Below are 19,551 nucleotides of genomic sequence, written 5' to 3'. Positions count from 1 at the left end.
AAAATAGATACCTGCTGCCAACATACCAGGCTCAGATGGTTTGAGAAGCAAAATGTCGTTAAGATACAGGTCTCTGGTGAGACTTAGGGGTGCTTCTTGCCTCTCTTCCTGCAGTCTCTCCTTATCCCCCTTCCTCTTTATGTGTCTACAGTGGTCTTTTCAACCTCCTTAACAAGGGGTGAGTCAGGGGGTGGGTACTGAAAGCCACAGATGCTGAAGCCCCATTTAAAAAAACAGCAGCATCCCTTACCCTGGGTTGCCTGCTACATTGCGTGCAGAAGTTTCTGGCTCCTGGAAGCCACTTCTGGGTAGCGCCAAGGCCCATAACACCTTCCCTTGATCCTGGTACTCTGCAGAATGCATTGCGGAAGTGTTTCCAAATGCTTTGGCGCTGCATTCTGGGGCACACCAGTGCCAAGGGAGAGGGTCGCAGACCTCAGCAGGCTGCTGGAAGTGGCCTTTAGGAGTGCCAGAATGCCATCCATGGATACTCGAATCCGTGGATACAAAGACCGTGAATGGCGAAAAGCAATGTATTTCTAAGTTTGCAAGCAGCGTCTTCTCCTCTTTTGTTTGCAGAGAACCTTGTTTAACTTGCATACTTGAGAAATAACCATTTTTACTGTGTTCAGACCCAGAATAGTGCCAGAACCTTCCACATTGGCAAATACTACCCAAAGCAAGGATATCTTCCAACTATGCAGAAGGTTATCTATCCAACTTCTGGCCACTTGGTTTGTCAGACTATCGTCCAAGGACAGAAGTACACTTTGCTATATAAAATCTACCTCCTCCTGGAGGTCGTGCTCCGTAAGAAAATTTGACACCCCTTGGCATGAAAGGTCCCAGAGTTACGGAGCACAGGTTTTCAGGCATAACTAAGTAATGACCTACGTGTAAACCCAACGTAGATAGAATGTTAAAGCATGGACAACTTGAGAATAATATCTTCTTTACAAATGAAACTGTGGGCAAAGCTCTGGCTATACCTTGATTAAAATTTGATACAGGACTACAGGAGACAAGATAAAAATAACAGCAAGGCTGGATTCATCACGTGAACCACCAAGTGGCCACCCCACGTTACACATTGGGATTTAAACCTGTTTTGGCTTCCTCCTTCCTCAGTTATACAGTTGCCAGCTATTGTAAATGAATTTATCTCACACATAGGCACACACCCTTCCAAATCAGACCTGTTAACCAGAGCTCTCTGAAATCTGGCTTGCAGATCAAAGACCTGTCACAGAACCAGTGGCTGCATTTTAAATGCAAATTGCTAAATGTTTTAGGACTACACAGCACCCACAAGAAGCAATTAAAATATTCACTTTGATAAATAAACCCTGCACACTCTGCCATTCACACGAAATTCTCTCTGCCTTATTTTGATTTCTTCTGAAAATAAGCCTGCCCGCCCTCTTCAGTTTGCCTCAGGACCGGCAAGTTTAAAACAATATGAGAGTTTGAGCAAGAATACAAGGGCGCTGCCTTCGGAAGCTCACAAATGGGACATGAAGACAGCAGCCCTTCCCTGCTGCAGTCCTCCATGGCTAGTCTTCAGCACAATACTACTCTTGCATACACAGATGTTGTTGAAATATTCTGCAGCTGCTGGAAGCTGGCCTGTGCACTCTGTAGCTTTGCAACAGTAAACAAGCAGCTTCTATTTCTGATATTCAGGAAGACGCCAAGCACAGAAGACGTGATGGCATGCATTTTATCACTCTATCGGCTTTGAGGCCTTCATCCACATTTTTGAAAGTACAGTGGGCCCTCGACATCCATGGGGGATCGGTTCCTGGACACCCCCACCATGGATACCAAATTCTGTGGATAATTAAATCTATGGTGGGGGGGATAACCCCTGGGGGCTGGGGATAAGAACAGGCCCTCAGTTTGGCTGTACTTGTCGTCAGAGGCGACTAAGAGGTAGATGGGACTCGTCAGCCTGGAAAGGCAGCTCATCTGAGAGAAGGAAAACTCTGGTCCCAAACCTCCACTGCCTTGTGGCTACATCCAGTTATGGAAAAGGCTTCAGGAGTCAACCTCGAGGCAAAATCCGGAGCCGGAGTCCCTGAGGCAGTTCATGGCTGAACACAGTCACGTTCTGGCAACTCCTGCGACGCCGCTGGAACCAACCGTATTGGCCTCTGCCTTTCCATTGGACCATTTCAGCGACGTGGAGAGGGGGGATCTGCTGCATGGGTGTCTATCCTCCATACCTACTTTACCCAGGCTTTACGCACTGGAGAGGACACTCTGTTCCAGAACCACCATTCAGAGCGTGACAACATAGTCTTCCGAGACTGAAGGATGCCAACAACCGGTGGGGGGGGCAGGGTTGCTGTGCTGCAGGGTCTTACCTGGGGGCCACACGCAGCTTCCCGAGGAGGCCTCCCAGATGTGACCAGAAGGGCACTTCCGGTTCACACCACTGACTTCCAGTCACATCTGGGAGGTGTTCCGAGGCCCTCCAATCTTGGGCTCAGCATCCATGGGTACCCACATCTGCGGGTGCCAAGCCTGCAGATAAGAAGGGCCCACTGTACTATCCACAGAAGAGAGCAAATCTTTCCAACAACATACCCCTCTGCATCGAGTAACTGACTCTGAGTGTCATCTTCCAGGGAAAACTGAAATTGAAACCTCCCAGTCGCAGGGACTGGGCTTTTCTCTTCAGGTGTCGTGTTGTAGAGATCTTGGGAATCCTCAATGGGGAGGGATGGCTCAGATGCCTTTCCTGAACTCTAAGCAGGTTAAAAAAATGGAAAACATTTAAAACCACAAAACATTAGTTATTTATTATTATTATACTTTATTTTTACCGCGCCTTTCTCCCCAAAGGGACTCAGGGCGGCTTACAAAACAAGGTTAAAACACATTAAAAACATAGTTTAAAACAAATAAAAAATAACATATTGTAAAAACAGTGGTCAGATAAAAACTAGTCAGGTAAGAGCATAGCACAGCAAATTAAAGAAGGATCAGGCCTGTAAACAAATGTTAAAAAATATTAAGAGATGTTAAAAAAGGCCAGGAACTCAGAAGGCTTGTCTAAACAGAAGGGTCTTCAGGCCTCGCCGAAAAGTTTCAAGAGAAGGAGCAGTTCTTAAGTCAAAGGGAAGGGAATTCCATAGTGTTGGTGCCACTACTGAGAAGGCCCCATTTCTTGCCGCTGCCCTGCGTACCTCCCTAGGCTGTGGCACTTGTAGAAAGGCCTTCTCTGATGGCCTAAGACAGGGGTGTCCAAAGTTTTAGGCAGGAGGGCCACATCAGCTCTCTGACACTGTTTCAGGGGCCGGGGGAAAAAAAGAATTAATTTACATTGAAAATTTGAATAAATTTACATAAGTTTTCATAAATGAATATATTAAAGATGAACTTATATGACTGAATGAAGGTCTTGCAATAGCTTAAGGCCTATAAAAGGTCTTGCACAAAGCAAGGCTGGCCTTTCCTTTGCTGCCGCTGCTGCATCACAGACGTGAAACAGCAAGCAGTGGAGGAAGCTCTCATCCCACAGCTCATGCCAGAGGTCAAACAGTCGCCCTCACACTGAGAGAAGTTGCATTGGGCCAGTGCGGGCTTCAACAAATCTCCGGAGGGCCAGAGGCTCATTGGAGACTGGGGGCTCCCTGAGGGCTGCACTGAGAGGCCGCGAGGGCCGCAAGTGGCCCCCAGGCCAGGGTTTGGGCACCCCTGGCCTAAAAGGGTGGGCCGGACTGTAGGGGAGTAGGCGGTCTCTGAGATACCCTGGCCCAGAGCAGTATAGGGCTTTAAAGGTCAGTATAGGACTTCTAACTTTTAGTTAGAAGGTATGTACAATTCAGGTTCGGAAAGGAGCCATGGAGGAAGACTAGAGCTCTGTAACTAGGACTGAAAGCTCTAAAAAAAATAATCTCAGTTATGAAGTTTGCATATAGTGAGTCAATGAAGGAATCTGCAAAGGTCTCAAATTTCTAAACATGAGCAATAAGCAATATGCAACATTAAAGGGTTACGGGCACAGAGAAGAGTTACTCAGTTTGTTCCAGTATGGCAAGAAGATTTTTGGTTCCTAACCAATGGAAATTGAAGGGCACGTCTAGGGTTCGAGGCTTTCAGTTACAGGGAAACACACAAAATGCACACTACACAAGACTCCAAAGAAACAAGAACAGAGACTTACCTTGGATGCAGAGCTAATAAAACTTGCTTTGAAAAAGCCAGGAGAAGGAGAACGGACAACTCCAAGGGCAGACAGGAAGTTGCCCCCACGTGTCATTTGCTTATTACAAGGTTGATAAGAAGGAATCATGGAACCAATTAATTCAAAGCTGCTGTTGTGGCTGTTTGCCAAGTTGGGCAGTAAAAAGGAATCTTCATCCTCTAAGGAAATAAAGAAATGGACAGGATGGGGGAACTCTATTGATTTTAGAGGAAATTATGGGCCCGATCCTAACCCCCTGCCTGCTGATGTAACTAGTGTCGAGCTGGCAGATGCGGTTTTAGCTGTCACAAAGCAGCCTCCACTGACAAGCATCGCAGGCCTGCCAGCAGGAAGGCCACAACATCCTCCCATGTGCCGGTGGAACCATGGACACCTGTCAGAGCAGGTAAGCCCATGTAGGGAGTTGGAGGAAGGTGGGGAGGGGTAAGATGGGGTAGACGGAGAAGGAACAGATCAGGTCGAGGAGTGTGGTAGGACTGGTGGCAGCAGCGCACACCAAATCCTGACCCCATTTCTAGGCCCAGTTCACCTTCATGGAGCAACGCTGACTTGTGCCAGCAATTGAGCTGGCACCGGCCTGAGTTGCCTCATAGTGGTTGCTGGAGCTTATCCTGGAGCAAAAGGACAAATGTCCCCTCACCCCAAAGAGACCTCCTGCAGCCAAAATCCCCCCCAAAGGATGCAACAAAAGCCGCACGTGCGTCGCTGCGCTGGGATTTTGGTATGGTTGGGCAGTATGAAAGATAAACTGCCCACAATACGGAAAGTGCTATGGTTTTTAAAATTTATATATTTAAGCCTAAAGGCCTTAGAGCAACCAGCAATAACTAAATTGTGCCTGCCCACTCCACTAACCCCCCCCCCACAAGACATCCCAGGAACCTCAGAGCTGTACATTCGCCTCACAACCACCCTGAGAGGCAGAACCAGCAAGAACCATTCAGTTGCCAGAGGTTACCCAGTGAGCATTACGGCCACTCAAGACATTTGAATCTGGTTTCCCCACCATCAAATCCGACACTCTGGTCACTTTGCCACACTCAATAAAGGGCTGCTGTGGTTTCCCAGCCATCAGAAAACAGAACCCCTCACAGTCCTGTAGTAAAAGCCTCAAATTTGCGGTCAGTTAAAAGGCAAACTGGATAGCTCACTGGTTTATCTTTGGTCAGTGGGTGGCCTCTCAGTCTAACGGTTGGGTTGTTTCAAGGACAGAATGGGGGAAGTGGTGAAGAACTGTGTCTCTTGAGCTTCTTAGGGGAAGAATGGGAAACAAACATAAATTATAATCACCCCAAGTGCTCTCTCTCTCTTTCACACTCACACTCACACACACACACACACACACACACACACACACACACACACACAGAGAGGCAATCGAGCTACTTCCATTTCAGGACATTAGGAAACCCGGTTCAAGAGTCTTCTGAATCAACAGGTATCCTGTTCAAGAAGGCATAGGTTGCAAAGACAGATAGCAGTTTTACCTGGCTTGCCAGATCTTTTGCCCACAGATTCTTCCATTTCAGCTTTTTCCCCTGGAAGGGAATACCTGCAACAAACAAGCCAAAACTTGAGACCACAACATGGAAACAAGGATACCTCTGTAAGAAACACAGAGACACAAAATGTGAACAAACTACCATTCGTCGAAGTGCTGGTGATGCCATCTAACAAGACTGCACGCACGTTTTGTAGTGGCTCCCCCTATTCACATTTTTGAAGTTTCTGCTCCGGAAAAGTAGATGCTTACCCTGTTTTTGAGGAGTTATCCTTGAAGAGCAGCAACGTTGACTCGCTGGAGGGCGGCTTGAGAACAGCAGGACAGTGTACAGCTTTGGCCGCTTGTTCTTCATCGACAGAGTCTTTGTCACCATCCCCAAGGCCCTGCTCTTCCAACTCTTCATGATCCTCTGCCTTGCCAAGAAGATACTCAACAGTCTAACGGAACACAAAACACACACTCCGCATAATGAATGGGATCAACAACATAACAGCATATACTTGCGTATAACTATTTCATGGATAAGTCGAGAGCAGGTCTTAAGCCAAAAATCACAGAATTTGCTGTGTTCTGTAGTTAAGTCAAGGGCAAAACTTAGGTGTGTGTGAAATTCTTTGAAAATGACTTACCAGCAATTGTTCTGAGGCAGTAACAGAACGCAAATTAAAAAATAGAGCCATTTTACCTTCTTCTCCAAACCAGAAGGGAGATGAAGGTAATTATGGGAGTTGCAGTCCTTGTGAGGAATACAGTACAGTACTTTGATAGGAGCAGCCCTCACAAAGACTACAATTCCCATAAGCACGTTCACCTTTCTTCCTATTTGGAGAAAAGGTAACATGGTTCTATTTTTTGGATTTGCTTTCTGTTGCTGCCTCAGAACAATTGTTGGTCAGTAAAATGGCTCTACTTAACCCCCCATCCTGCTTCTCAGCCTGGTGCCCCCCCCCCAACTCACCAGGCAGCTGCTCTTAGAAGCTTTATTTGCCATATTGACCTGTGTACAAGTCAACCCATGTTTTCAGGGTCAATTATAAGACATAATTTTTTAAAATATATGCCTTATTTGCTTTTTAAAAAAGAGAGAGAGAAGCAGTCATTCGTTTAAAGTGCACACCTTGATGAATCTGTGAACTCACCATCGCAATGGCTCCAGGCTTATTTGGCTTTAAAAAGGTGGATTAGACAAAGTTAGAGACACACTAAAAATGGAACATCCAGGTTCAGCAGCATTGACTGGAGGCAAACAGTAGGGGAAGGATGTCACACTTTTGCCTTGCTTGTCGGGAGCATCAGATTGGCCACTGCCAGACTAGGCAAAGTCTTGTCCTGATGCAGGAAGGCTCTTTTCATGTTATCTGCCTTCTTTAACCTCTTATTTCTGCTACAGTAAAGCTTTCTGTCTTCTGAATACAGGGACCATCTTTTAAAAAATTATCCAAAGAGACATCTGTGAAAACTAAGGTTAGAGGAAGGTATGAGTTTCAAAAGACCAGATGATGAACCCCCAGGAGGTATCACTGCACCTTGTGACAGCGGCAGGAGAAGAAAGCATTGAAAAGGGGACACTCTGCACAGGAAACAAGGGCAGGGAAAGAGTGGCAACCAGCAGTGGTTACAAGGCTCACAGACTGACAATTCCTCCAGCCTGGAGAACACAGCAGTTTGGTATGGCCACAATGAGGCAGAATCATGTTGTTCTAAGTCTCATTGCCTACAACCTTTTGTTCAGCATCTCATTCTGTGTGAGGTAAAGGGCCAGGCCCTGCAGAGTCAGCATTTCCAGATTCTGCATCTGGGCACCTGCATTTCTGCACCCGCTTTCACTCCCCACAAGTTCCTCCATGGTGATCAGAGATATTCCAGGTATGGGGGAGGGAGTGCACGTCAGACTCCTAGCTGTAGAATTACAGCCCTTGCTAGGAGTCGACGGCACAAAACAAAACGACCCTGAATGACTAGCTGCAAGCAATAAAAGCCTTTCATCATTTTCCATTTCAAAGAACTGTTATCTGCTTGGCAACGGGCCAGTATTAAATATGACATTATCCCCAAACTCTCTCGCCTCCTGGCTAATTTATAAGAAGTCAGCAAAACTCAAAAATTTGCTGTAGTAGACAAAAAAAATGGAGGAAACAAACCTCCAAACTGCCTTCCTGCTGCTGCTCCTCTTCATCAGACTCATCAGTCATCTCCTCCTCTTCCTCCTCCTCCTCCTCCATCTCCTCATTATCCAGTTTAAACAGTGCCTGCCGCTTCTGGCGTTCCTCCGTCCTCCGGAGCTTCATGGCCTCCTGCAGTTTTGCCTTCAGCGCTTGCAACTTTTCACCTGGGCACGAATACATTTTAAAAAATTTTTTTAAACCACACACACAAGGAAGCACAATTGCTTCAGGCAAACCATTTAACAAAGCTACAAAGAAAGATAAATCATCAACCATTTTTAAAATTAATTTGAGAGAGGGAAAAACACACACAAGACATTTTGCTAATTGGTAGGCTGACTGAAAGCACCAGGACTTCTGAACTCAAAGATAAGCTGAATCTTCAGAGGCAATACAGGCAAGATGACAGCCAACTTCAGGATTGATCCCACATGTGCTGAGCTGTACACCAAAGCCAACAGCCAAGCTCTGCTTCATGTTTCAGCGAGGGTGCCACAACCTAGGGGAAGGCCAGTCTGCCCGTCTTTTGACAGTGAAAATCTGGCTCTTTTGGTAAGACTTGGGGGCCATGGTGAGGTTTTCCAAGGCTGGATATTGTTAGGGTTCTGGTGCTTTGGTGCCATGGTTGTATTGACACAATTAGTTTTAGACTGCTACATGCGCTTTTTGACTTTGTAAGCTGCCACGGGGGCTGAAAGAGCTCAGTAGAGGAACTGGGAAAAGGAGGGGGAAAAAGATTATCAGGGGTCACTCCATGTTCCAGACCACGGCACAGGAGCCAAGAGCAGATTTTGCTTCACACAAGGTCCTTCTTGTAGATGCTTAGGCTCTGTAACTAAGTTGGCATAACCTAGGAGCAAAAAAATCAAATCACACATACATACAAAACCCACCTGTATCTAGCCCTGCATGCTGTTTCCAACAGAGAAACATTTCACGTGTCTATACTGCCCTTTCCCCAAGCATGGTGTACATGGTTCCTTCCCTTCTTTTGTCCTCACAACAATGAGGCTGAGAGATAGTGACTGTCCCAAGGTCACTGTGACCGTCCCAAGGACTATCCCAGGAAGCTCATGGATGAGCAAGGATTTGAACCTGCACCTTCCAGGTCTACCTCCCAAACTACTACACCATCCTGGCTCTCAGCTGTTGTGCCCAGGATTGCAGCCTCAGGGCTGGGAGTAGGCCCCACTGAACAGAGTGGGGACTTACTTCTGAGCAGACATGCAAAGGATTGCACAGTTGGTTGGTTATATGAGTACTGTGAGGGCCCAATCCCATCCTATTTTCCAGCACAGATGCAGCCAGGCCAAGAGGATTTGACTCAACCCAAATGGCCACTGCAAATGAGAAGGAATGTGCTGATCCCTGGAGAAGGGGAAAAATGCATCCCTTTGAAATCACAGTTTTAAAAAGCTGCTTTTTACTGTTGCGGAGAGACAGTCATGCAAAGGATTACAGGTATAACCTAATTATCCACAGATTTTTCTATCTCAGCATGCTGAGAAGCACCCTTTAAATTAAAGGAAAACAGTCCTTTAACAATAGCCTTATTAATGGGAGAGAGGGCAGCTGGCTGACAATCCATCAATCATTCTCTCTCTAAGTACAAGCAAACCCCTCCTTTCCCCCTGAGCACATGAAAGAAGGCTAAATGGCAATGATTATCATCTTCTCCACTCTTTTCCCCTCACTGTGGCTCCTGGTGAAGGGAGGGATTGCTGCCTCCTAGAGAAGCCTAAGCACCTGGAGAGAGACTGATTGCCTCTGTGCGCATTTCAAAAGGTCAGCGAGGCTGTTTTTAAATCACCAGAGCAAAGGGACTTTGTTTTCTAAATTGATTTGCTTGAGTGCATTTTTTGCCACCCAGGTGAGTTCTGGGAACGGAATAATGAGACTCAACCTGTATTTGGTTGGAGCTTATACATCTTTCCTCCTGATAGTTTCACAATATTTGAGGTAGCATTCTAGTCCTTTTACAATGCTCTTCATAGCTAAGGGTGAAATGTTGGGAACAACTAAACTCAAAGAATGTGGTCTTTATGCCCGCAGGAAGAGACTCTTACATGTGGCTTGTGTCACTTTTTTGCCCCATCTCTCAGTAGCATAGCTATGGGGGCAGTGTAAGTAAGCAGGCACTGCAATGCAACCTTTAACTGGCTCACTCACTGTCAAAGCCATTCCGGGCAGCATTGCAGCACCTGTCATACTACCACTCGATACACTACTGCCACCCCACTTGCATACCTGGCTTGGTGTGCTTTGCCTCTTCCACAGCCTCTGCACCCAGCTTCACAAGCACCACGTCTGCTTTCAGCTCTTCTTTGCCGTCTTTTGTGGTCTCCTTACGAACAATATTCACGTTCACCATTCGTTCGGCTTTCGGTTTGGTTGCGCGACAGGAGTGCTTCACAAATCGCTCCTTCAAAGCTTCCAGCTCTATAGTTTGTTTTTTTAAAAAAATGTAATCATTGCCATTGTGCATGTATAGGTTTTGCAAATTGTAAAAAGTGAATTAATTTCACTGCAGTGCATGTTCCTAAACTAAGGGAGGGGGGAAAAAAGAAGAGAGTCCAAATTGAAAAATACAAGCCTTTCTGTTAAGCATTTAGTACCACAGTGATATTTGCTAGGGTTCCTTAAATCTATGTAGAGGTGCACTAAGTTTCTTCCTGAAGGGAAAGAACTCAACTCAAAAATTAAGATTACTACTCTTGCTCCAATAATCCTCACTTGTAAAGAAGTACCACTTTGGCGCCCAACTGCACATATCTCAGACGGTAGCTCAGCTAACAAATTTACCTGTTCACCTATGAATATTAGAAGCTACCCCAGGTGATCATGACAGTAAGTAGATATGCAATGGAAGAGAAAATTGGTTTCTTCCCCCTCTCCCGTTTCAGTTGCCGGTACTACAAAATTACCAACAAAGATACAGGCTGGTGGGTGTGCAAAAATAATAAAAATGTGAACTAGTAATTTCCATATCCTTGTTTAACTACAGACATTCATGTTGGCAACCTTCAGTCTCGAAAGACTCTGGTATCGCGCTCTGAAAGGTGGTTCTGGAACAGCGTCTAGTGTGGCTGAAAAGGCCGATTCGGGAGTGACAGTCTCTTCCGCACCGGAAGCAAGTGCAGTCTGTCCCTGGTCTGTCTCCCTGGCTATGGGCCTTCCTTCTTTGTCTCTTAGCCTCAGACTGTTGGCCAAGTATCTCTTCAAACTGGGAAAGGCCATGCTGCACAGCCTGCCTCCAAGCGGGCCGCTGAGAGGCCAGGGTTTCCCACCAGTTGAGGTCCACTCCTAAGGCCTTCAGATCCCTCTTGCAGATGTCCTTGTATCACAGCAGCTGTGGTCTACCTGTAGGGCGCTTTCCTTGCACGAGTTCTCCATAGAGGAGATCCTTTGGGATCCGGCCATCATCCATTCTCACGACATGACCGATAACTACAGATAGTTGCAATAAAATTATAGTATCTTCACAGAGCTGAGCATGAATATTCTGCTCTAGCAGCTTAATGCTGAGTGAACCATGCCATGCTACTTTTAAAAGTACCACCACGGCCACCAGTGCTGTGCAACAGGAATGGGCTGCATGCCTCACAGTTGGCAGCTGTGGAAGATTCTCTCATTGCAGGGACATCTCCTGATCTCTCCTCTGCTCTGCTCCCACATTGCCCAAACTGTGGTCCTTTTAAAGGGCACAGCCTCCCCCCCCCTCCAGCAATTTCCACTTCCAGCAGTGTCCAGCCAAGCAGAGCAAAGCCAGGAGGCCACCTGCCATACTGTGAAGTACCATTAGATGTACTGCTACCACTGGTTGAAAGCACGTGACACAGAAACCAAATGCTACCCTATTTCCTTACAAAGCAACAGATGGCAACTGATCAAAGGCCAGAGCAACCTTAGGAGAAAGTGCAGACCTTCCATTTGAAGCCCTGTAAGCATTAACAACACCATGCACTGGTGGGTTGTTAAGTCAAGGGGATGTGGCACACCTTGTTAATACTTTGCAGAAACCATTCAAATAGACCAGGCAAGGTCTTAGCAGCTGGAACCATACCAGAATTAGTCTGAGGCTCCTCAAGATTAATAAACGAATCATCCCCAGAACAGAGTCTCGGCTTGATCGTCAGGTCCACTCCCAGCTCCCGAAGTCGATCCAGCTTGGACTTCTTTGCTTTTCCACCTGCTGCTGCAGACACGTTCACTGGGGGCTGGGCAGGTTCTTCAAGCCCTGCATGGGATTCCGACGATGGCTCCTTTTCTTGTTCAAGCACATTTTCACTACCTGCGCCCTTCACTGACTCACTGCCTTCAGTGAGAATTAAGTCAGGTTTCTCTTGCAGTCCAGAAGCAAACACCCCTCCAGAGCTTTCGGGTTTGGAATCCCCGCCCTGTCCGCTCTGCACAAGGCGATTGTCTGCTACGTTTTCCACCTGCCCAGCAGAGGATTCACCTGTCCTGGCAACAGGCAGGTTCAAGAGGACTGAATCTTGCAGGTTAGTTCCCGTTTCCAGTTCCCTCGTTGCTGGTTGGTCCATATCTGTTCTCCTGCTCTTGTGGCTGTCTGCTCCTGGGATGCCGAGAACAGCACTTTCTCCTTCGAGCAGTGGCTGGTATTTCGCTGATCTGCCAAGAACAACAGAGTTAAGGCAACACTCCCCTTCTTTGGCTCTTCAAGTGATCATTGCAAAGCTCATGACAATCAAGCCAAAGTGACACAGGCTATAGCCAGACCAGGGACAGGACCAGTAGAGGCAGAACCATGGCACATCACACTTCGGTTAAGACCATGTCAGAGACTTCTATCCCATTTCTCCTATTTCCCCCACACTTCCTCCTCCTTTTCAGGAGTGGAAGGACAAGCAGGGAAGGTAACAGCGGGCATGAGTTAGATAAGGGAGAGGCCTACATCTGACACACCACCTTAGGTGCAGATAAATCTTATGCCAATTCTGAGAAATCAACTTGACTTACTTTAACAAAGTCATAGCACTTCCCTGGAAGGCAGGCCGGGGTTTGCGCTTGAAGAATTCATGGATGCTTTTGGCCTCTGGTACATGATACGGGAGAGGCATGCTGGCTTCTACCAGAGGAGAAATAGAGAGATTAAGTAGTTCATGTTACATTATACTGGAATGGTTGGACTAGTTTACTGTTAGGGCCTAGGTTTAACAATAAAATGAATGTATGAAGCTTCCTAGGCCAAGTAAGGCCATTGGTCCCCCAGCCAAGTGGTTACCAAACTTACCGGGGTCACGGCACCCCGGCAGTCTCTTCTTCCTGGCTCAGCCTGGTGCCTTCATCTTGGATCTTGTAAAATCTCATGAGATCCACTATGTGTCCAGGAGAGCTGATAGGAGGGGTGACTGGGGAAATTCCACAATGCACCTATGAGCGTGCCATCGCACACAGTTTGGGAACCACTGCTCTAGCCCAATCTGCAATCTATGCTGATTGACAGCTGCTCTTCAAGGTATCAGGGAGTGGTCTTTCCCACCTTGCTGCCAATGATTCAGTAATTTTTTTAAAAAAACAAAGACAAAAAAGATGCTGATGTGAAAAAGTAGATTGAATCCCAAGCATGTAGAGCATGAACGCATCTTCTGATCTAGAGTCCCTTTCACAGTCAAGATAACAAACAAAGGCAAGAATAGCCACTGTCCGGATGATTGCAAGTTTCTGTGAAAAGACGCGTGATCAAGAGTTTTTTTGGTCTTACCTCTAACAAGGCGTTGGGTCTCACTATGCAATTGTTTGATAGCTTCTTTGCTTAATCTGGCTGCCTTTCTCTCCTTGAAACAAACAAAGACTTTGGATTTGTGAAACAGTCTTAAGAAGAGTACAGTCTGCCAGCACTTGTCAGCTTAAAGCCATTAAGAATTTGGCATGCGAGGATGGAAGAAGGAAAAGGAGGTACTGCCAAGGACAATACAAATGCCTAACAGTTTAAAGGCAGGGGAGACATCTAATAGGATAAAAACTAATGTATATTCACCTTTCTAGGTTCCTTCACCGATGGCACATCCTGGCCCTCAAGAACATGCTCGTAAACTCCACTCTTGGAAAGCAGCTGTTTGGACAAACATTGAGGGGGAAAGTCAGTTATTTCCTCTGCCAGAAGGGGTTGCTCTTGGACAGGAAGGCCATCAATTTTGTTTCCCTTATTCAAACAACTATTCCAGAGAAATCTGTAGTGTTGGCTGTGAGTCACCAGAGAATACTGTCCAGTGCTTTGACTGCCACGATCCAAAGGCAAATCACAATTCTCCCTTCCACAGACTGACAATCTGCCAACAGCTGTGGGGAGCTGCCCATGATAATGTCTGAATGCATCATTTGGGGCAGTGGCCCACCTCTACCCCGCCTGCACTGAGAACCTCCAAGGTCCCTTCCAGCTCTAACATGCAAGAGCAGAAGCAGATCACTGGTGCTTCAGTACCTGCACTGGATCTCTGTGGCTTCCAACCACCATTCACAACCATGATCATTTCCAGGATGGCTTTAGCAGCTCAGACATATTCATAATACATGCTAGTTTTTCAGATGAACCTAGGGCACCTTCCAGACAAAGTGTGTCTAGTTCTGACTTGGATCACTTTGTGATCACTTGACTGGTTGTGGAACGCTTGTTCCTCAAGAAGGCTATACAAATACAAACCTGACCGCTTATCAGAAACACTGTTAAGATTAACCTCTTTGGGCTGGCATTCAACAGCCTGGGATGAGCAGGCACCAGGACCCAGCTGACTTCAAGCACCTTAAAATCCCACAGAGAGAAGAGAACTCACTTCAAAAGGGACAGATTTCAACCCATGTTTAACTCTTCCAGAGAAAATAATGAAACTTTAAAGTGCTTTAACTTGGCTAAATTCCACATGCAGCACAAACCTAACTGGTGCTAGCACAGCCAGGCTGCCTGTAATCTTTAATGTGCCAAGAGAGTGTTTCTGCATTCAAGTCTAGACCCTCTGGCAACTTTCCTGCAACTGACCTTCTGTTTTTTCATTTTCTCTTTTGCAGCAGCTTTTATGGACTCTAGTGACTCTTCTTCTTGGAAGAGATCCGCTTCCTCTTCTTCCTCCAAGCCGGTCTCAAAGAGATCTTTATCTGCCAGCAGGCATCCACTGTCATCGAAAGGAAATCCCTCCACATTCTCCTGTCCCAAGAAAAATTGAATATAGAAGTTGTGTTAGGAACAGCTACCCTTCTCCCCCTAGGTCAGCAATTTTCAACCTTTTTCACCTCACAGCACACTGACAAGGCAATAAAATTTTCAAGGCACACTATCGGTTTTTTGACAACTGACAAGGCACATTGCACTGCTGGCAGGGGGCTCACATCCCCAATGGCCCTATGACTAAATTACTGTGCCCCTAAGTCCACACACCTGCAGACCATTCGCTGCCCTAGGTATTTGGAAAAAAAACACTAATTGTGCAACCATACACATGCTTATGAAGAGGAAATCCTCCAGTGCTCAATGGGACTTACTCTCAGGTAGGTGTGCACACGACTGCACCTTAGTCAGGAAGGCTACATTCCTGACAGAATCAAATTTGTCAAACACATACAATGGGCCCTTGGTATCCGCGGGGGATCTGTTCCGGAACCCTCCATGAATACCAAATTCTGCGGATAATTAGATCTGTGGGAGCAGGAGCGAGGGTCACGACACCACAGAGACTTGCCTGTGGGTTGTGCCGGGACCTCCAGAGGCCACCTCTGGTCACATCCAGGCCGTCCACCACAGGCTCAACAGCTGCAATTGCAGAAATTTGCAAATGCCGTGCCTGCGATAAGGATAGCCCAATGTACAATGATTTCATACGCTGTACAAACCAAGCCAAGGCAAAAAATAAAATACAAAACCTCCTACTATTTCATGTGTTGCAGGATCCAGACTTAGACCCCTCTTTAGACAAACAGCTTTTTTGTGCTTTAAAATTGCTCCTGGACTGTACAAACATCATCCTATAAGTGAAGGACTATAGAAAGTTTCTGCAGCTAGAAAACAGCACGTCAGGGAGAACATTATGCTAGAATGTCTCGACAGTTTTCGGCGCACCCATCAGCATTTTATGGTGCCTTTTAAATGCAGGAGAAGAATCAGTCACATCATACCCACAAGCAATCTGAAGCAAAAAAAGTGTTTAGGAACTATTTTGTCATATGAAAAGTCTAGTTGGGATTTATTCTCCCCGCTGTGAAAATCAGCTGCATCACCACAAGGCTACAATTGGCATTTTGGTTTAACAGAAGAGCTGCTGAAACACAGGTGTACCCACCATCCATCACAAAAGAGGAGGCATAAATCAAATGTACACAAATCTGTGTGAGTGTCTAACATGCAAATTGCTGTGAGATCAGATCAGGCATTCTACTTTGTGCATGCACGCACACACAGGTTCCCCAACACTCTCAACAGTTTTTTTCTCATTATACCTTCTCTTCGTGTTTCTTGTCCACCCTTTTCATCCGCTTAATGGTTTTCTTTGTCTTCTCTTTCTCCATTCTTCTTCTTGAACTGCCCCGCTCATTCCTGCTAATTTGCTCTGCACCACTAACACTGCGACTCTTGTGTTTTCTCTTAGGAATTGCAGATGTCTCCAAGTTCTCCAGCTTAAGCCCAGGTGAGTCAGGCCCTGTGTCCACACCAAAGTTTCCTTCGTGCAACAGTTGGTCAGCATCATCACTATCCACCAGAGCCTGATGGATGCGGGAGGATTTCGTTTTCTTAGCGGCATTATTTTCCTTTGCACTTTCCTCATTACCAGCTGCAGCCTTTGATGTGCCAGGAGCAAAAGCTTCCTCCTCACTTTCACTCTCTGGGAGCACCCTCTTTGATCGGATTCTCTTACTCATACAAATCTCTTCATCTGAATCTACCAAAAATAAATGATATATATCCTTATGGCATGCACCCCCCCTTTCAAAACATGTATTTTAATAGCAATTGAAACTCAATTCTCAACTTCTCCTCCTCACTGCCTTTCATGGAAAGATAATTTAGTTCCCTCAAGCACAAGACTTTCTTTTTCTCTGGCAAAAATTCAAAAACTATGGCATCTCACTGAAGCCTAAGGGCCAGACCTGTTCATAGACAGGGTGAACAATGCAGAGCTAGATGGACAAATGGTCTTGATATAAAGCAATATAAAGCAGCTTTCTACATTCCAGAGTTTTTTCTTTACTATACCTGCTTCACGCCAGCCGGCCCCATCCCATACTTCTTGCTACTTTTGAAACTTAGTAGAGATGGGGGTCAGAAATGCATGCATAAGAGAGGTGTCTAAGGAAAAACAACCTACTGCACACATACAGTTAGGCAAATTGGATTGTGGCCACTTTCTGCAGAGGACTTTCATTGCACATGACCGTCTGATTTATGTTAGAGCTAAAGCTACACATTTATTGTGGAATATAAACTCCCTCTGAAGTACCAGATAATCTCTGGGATGCCCTTTTGTTTTTCAGACACAACAAGATTAAACAGAAAGTTACTGACCTCCGTCATCAACAGATGCAACACTTTTGCTCATCTGTGCTGGAGAGCTCCTTTCAGAGCTGCCCTGTCCACTGTCTGAATCACTGTCAAAGGTTTCCTCTGACTTCACATCCTCGACATCCAAGTGAAGCTGCAATCCAAGAACATTTCTTAGTATGACAAGAGACTTACAGTGCAATCTGATGCATGTCTACTCAGAAGTCCCATTTGGAACTATTCCCATGTAGGTGTGTGCATGATTGCAGCCTTAAATATTTTAGAACTGGAATCTGAAAATGGAAGACAAGCCTGGAAGAATTCATTTCTTCCTTCTAAGCAACAGTTTTCTACTCCTAGGAATGTTTCTTCAAGGTTCCATCTATACTCCACACAATTTTAATGCCTTCATCCATGGCAAGATTGCTTCCGAGATACTGGCTCAATCAATATGCCAATCACACGCATTTTAATTTCTCATTTAAATCCAATACACCAAGGAGGAATGGAAAATTATTCAAATTTTTGTACAGACAGAGCATGAGAATTCTGTCATATGGGGGGGGGGCGCCAAAAATTTATGGGTCTTGGTTGTCCAGTGACCTAGCTATGCCACTGGGTAACAGTTAGCCTCTAGAGCCCACTACCAGCAGAGCGCCCTCTAGCTAGCGTTTCAGAAAAGAATTAAAACTTTTTTTAAAATCTCATTTTCAGTTGATTTTCTTTCCCTCCATGGGCTCTAAGTCACTTTGGATCTGCTCCTGATTTCCAGTTGTTAATACTTAGCCTGCAATCCTATCCACACTTACCCAGGAGCAAGCCGCATTGACTATAACGGAACTTGCTTCTGAGCAGACATGCTCTTAGTATAGTTTATGTCATATACATACATACGTACATACATACATACATACACACACACACACACACACACACGCACATACGTATATGCATATACAGACATATATATGTACATATATACATACACATTTATGTATGTATGAAATTTTAAATATATATTTAAAAATGGGTTCATATGTTCCATTGCAGCCTGGGAGAAGCTCCAGCCAGCCCTCTGGGCCTGGAAGGCAGAATAAAAATGTTCTCATACTAAATGTACTATTTATACATACAAAATAAGATGCATTTTATTTAAACTTTAAATGAGACCTCCCTGCAACTAGAAGCCTAGCACCTCGGGGAGTGGGCGGGGCTAGAACCCTGCGCCCACGTGACTCCGCCTCTCAGAACACACCCTCTGCAATGGCTTAGCCTCGCCCAAGGCCGCAGTGCATCCCGGGAAACGCCCCGCCCTTGCGCGAGGCCCCGATGCATGCTGGGAGATGCAGTTTCAACTTTCGGAAGCAGCTCCCGCCGGACCACCAAGAACACCGGAGGCAACGGCGTCGCCCACCGCAACGGGTTAAGAGCCGACCGGCCGGCTCGAGCCGCGCGGCAGAGACGCGGAAGACTCACCTCAGCCGCCGCCGTCGCCATGGCTTTGGTGACGAAGGGAGACCCAAGAAGGCGACTATCAGCAGCAGCGCCAAACTTCGCGCTCGAGTGCGAGGCCCGCCCTGGGCTCAGGCTCGCAGCCAATCACAGCTCGGCACCGCCTACCCGCCGTTCCCATTAGCCGCCCGCCCCAGTGGTGCCCCTCCCTCAACTGTCCCTCCGACCATTCTGCTGACCAATGAGGAGCTCGCATTTCCTCTGCGGCACCGCCCTTCGGAATCAAGGCCCCACCCTTTTTAGGGTGCCATAGACATAGGAAAAGGCTAGTTTTCGTGTCTGTGGTTTGTGATGGGACTTCATGTCTCTTATCTTCCTCTCACCAGGGCAGGTGTTAGAAGTGTTTGGGCACATGCAAGGTGTCAGCTGGGTGTTAGACATGTCACTCCTTGTCCTCCACACTCCAATAGAATCCATGATCCCCCTGTTGCAGGGGGGGCTGTTGCTTAGATGATGACGTACAACAGCCCTGCAGTGTAGTCCTTTTCAGGGACATGTGGTGGGTGGGGAGGCAGGTGAGGCAGTAACTCCCTACCGGAGCCCTTCGAAAAGCACTACCACTGTGTGAGGCGCACAAGCACCCACAACCCACGCATGGAAAACTTCTACAGCAAAACATCAGCTACAACTGGGGCTGTCACCTGATTAAAGAAATATTAGCAGATTAATC

The 19,551-nt window shown here is 46.4% G+C and overlaps 1 protein-coding gene across 1 annotated transcript in view; it reads right to left on the bottom strand.

The window, feature by feature from the left end:
• The window catches only part of CLSPN (claspin), a 35,099-nt gene extending 16,904 nt beyond the window's left edge, over window positions 1–18,195 (bottom strand). Inside the window, exons 1-14 of the mRNA XM_066638736.1 lie at window positions 18,179–18,195; window positions 17,394–17,542; window positions 16,331–16,770; window positions 14,880–15,044; window positions 13,884–13,958; window positions 13,608–13,680; window positions 12,863–12,971; window positions 11,946–12,514; window positions 10,130–10,321; window positions 7,859–8,046; window positions 5,967–6,154; window positions 5,701–5,765; window positions 4,172–4,371; window positions 2,590–2,750 (exon numbers count right to left, since the gene is read on the bottom strand). Coding sequence (XP_066494833.1) covers window positions 2,590–2,750; window positions 4,172–4,371; window positions 5,701–5,765; window positions 5,967–6,154; window positions 7,859–8,046; window positions 10,130–10,321; window positions 11,946–12,514; window positions 12,863–12,971; window positions 13,608–13,680; window positions 13,884–13,958; window positions 14,880–15,044; window positions 16,331–16,770; window positions 17,394–17,542; window positions 18,179–18,195 — 2,591 coding nt within the window. The remainder of the gene's footprint in view (window positions 1–2,589; window positions 2,751–4,171; window positions 4,372–5,700; window positions 5,766–5,966; window positions 6,155–7,858; window positions 8,047–10,129; window positions 10,322–11,945; window positions 12,515–12,862; window positions 12,972–13,607; window positions 13,681–13,883; window positions 13,959–14,879; window positions 15,045–16,330; window positions 16,771–17,393; window positions 17,543–18,178) is intronic.
• Window positions 18,196–19,551: the final 1,356 nt, after the last annotated feature.

The sequence above is a fragment of the Tiliqua scincoides genome, chromosome 10, assembly GCF_035046505.1.
Source record: "Tiliqua scincoides isolate rTilSci1 chromosome 10, rTilSci1.hap2, whole genome shotgun sequence".
Lineage (NCBI taxonomy): Eukaryota > Metazoa > Chordata > Lepidosauria > Squamata > Scincidae > Tiliqua > Tiliqua scincoides.
Note: the sequence above shows the minus strand (reverse complement) of the source record. Positions and strands in the feature narration are given on the sequence as shown.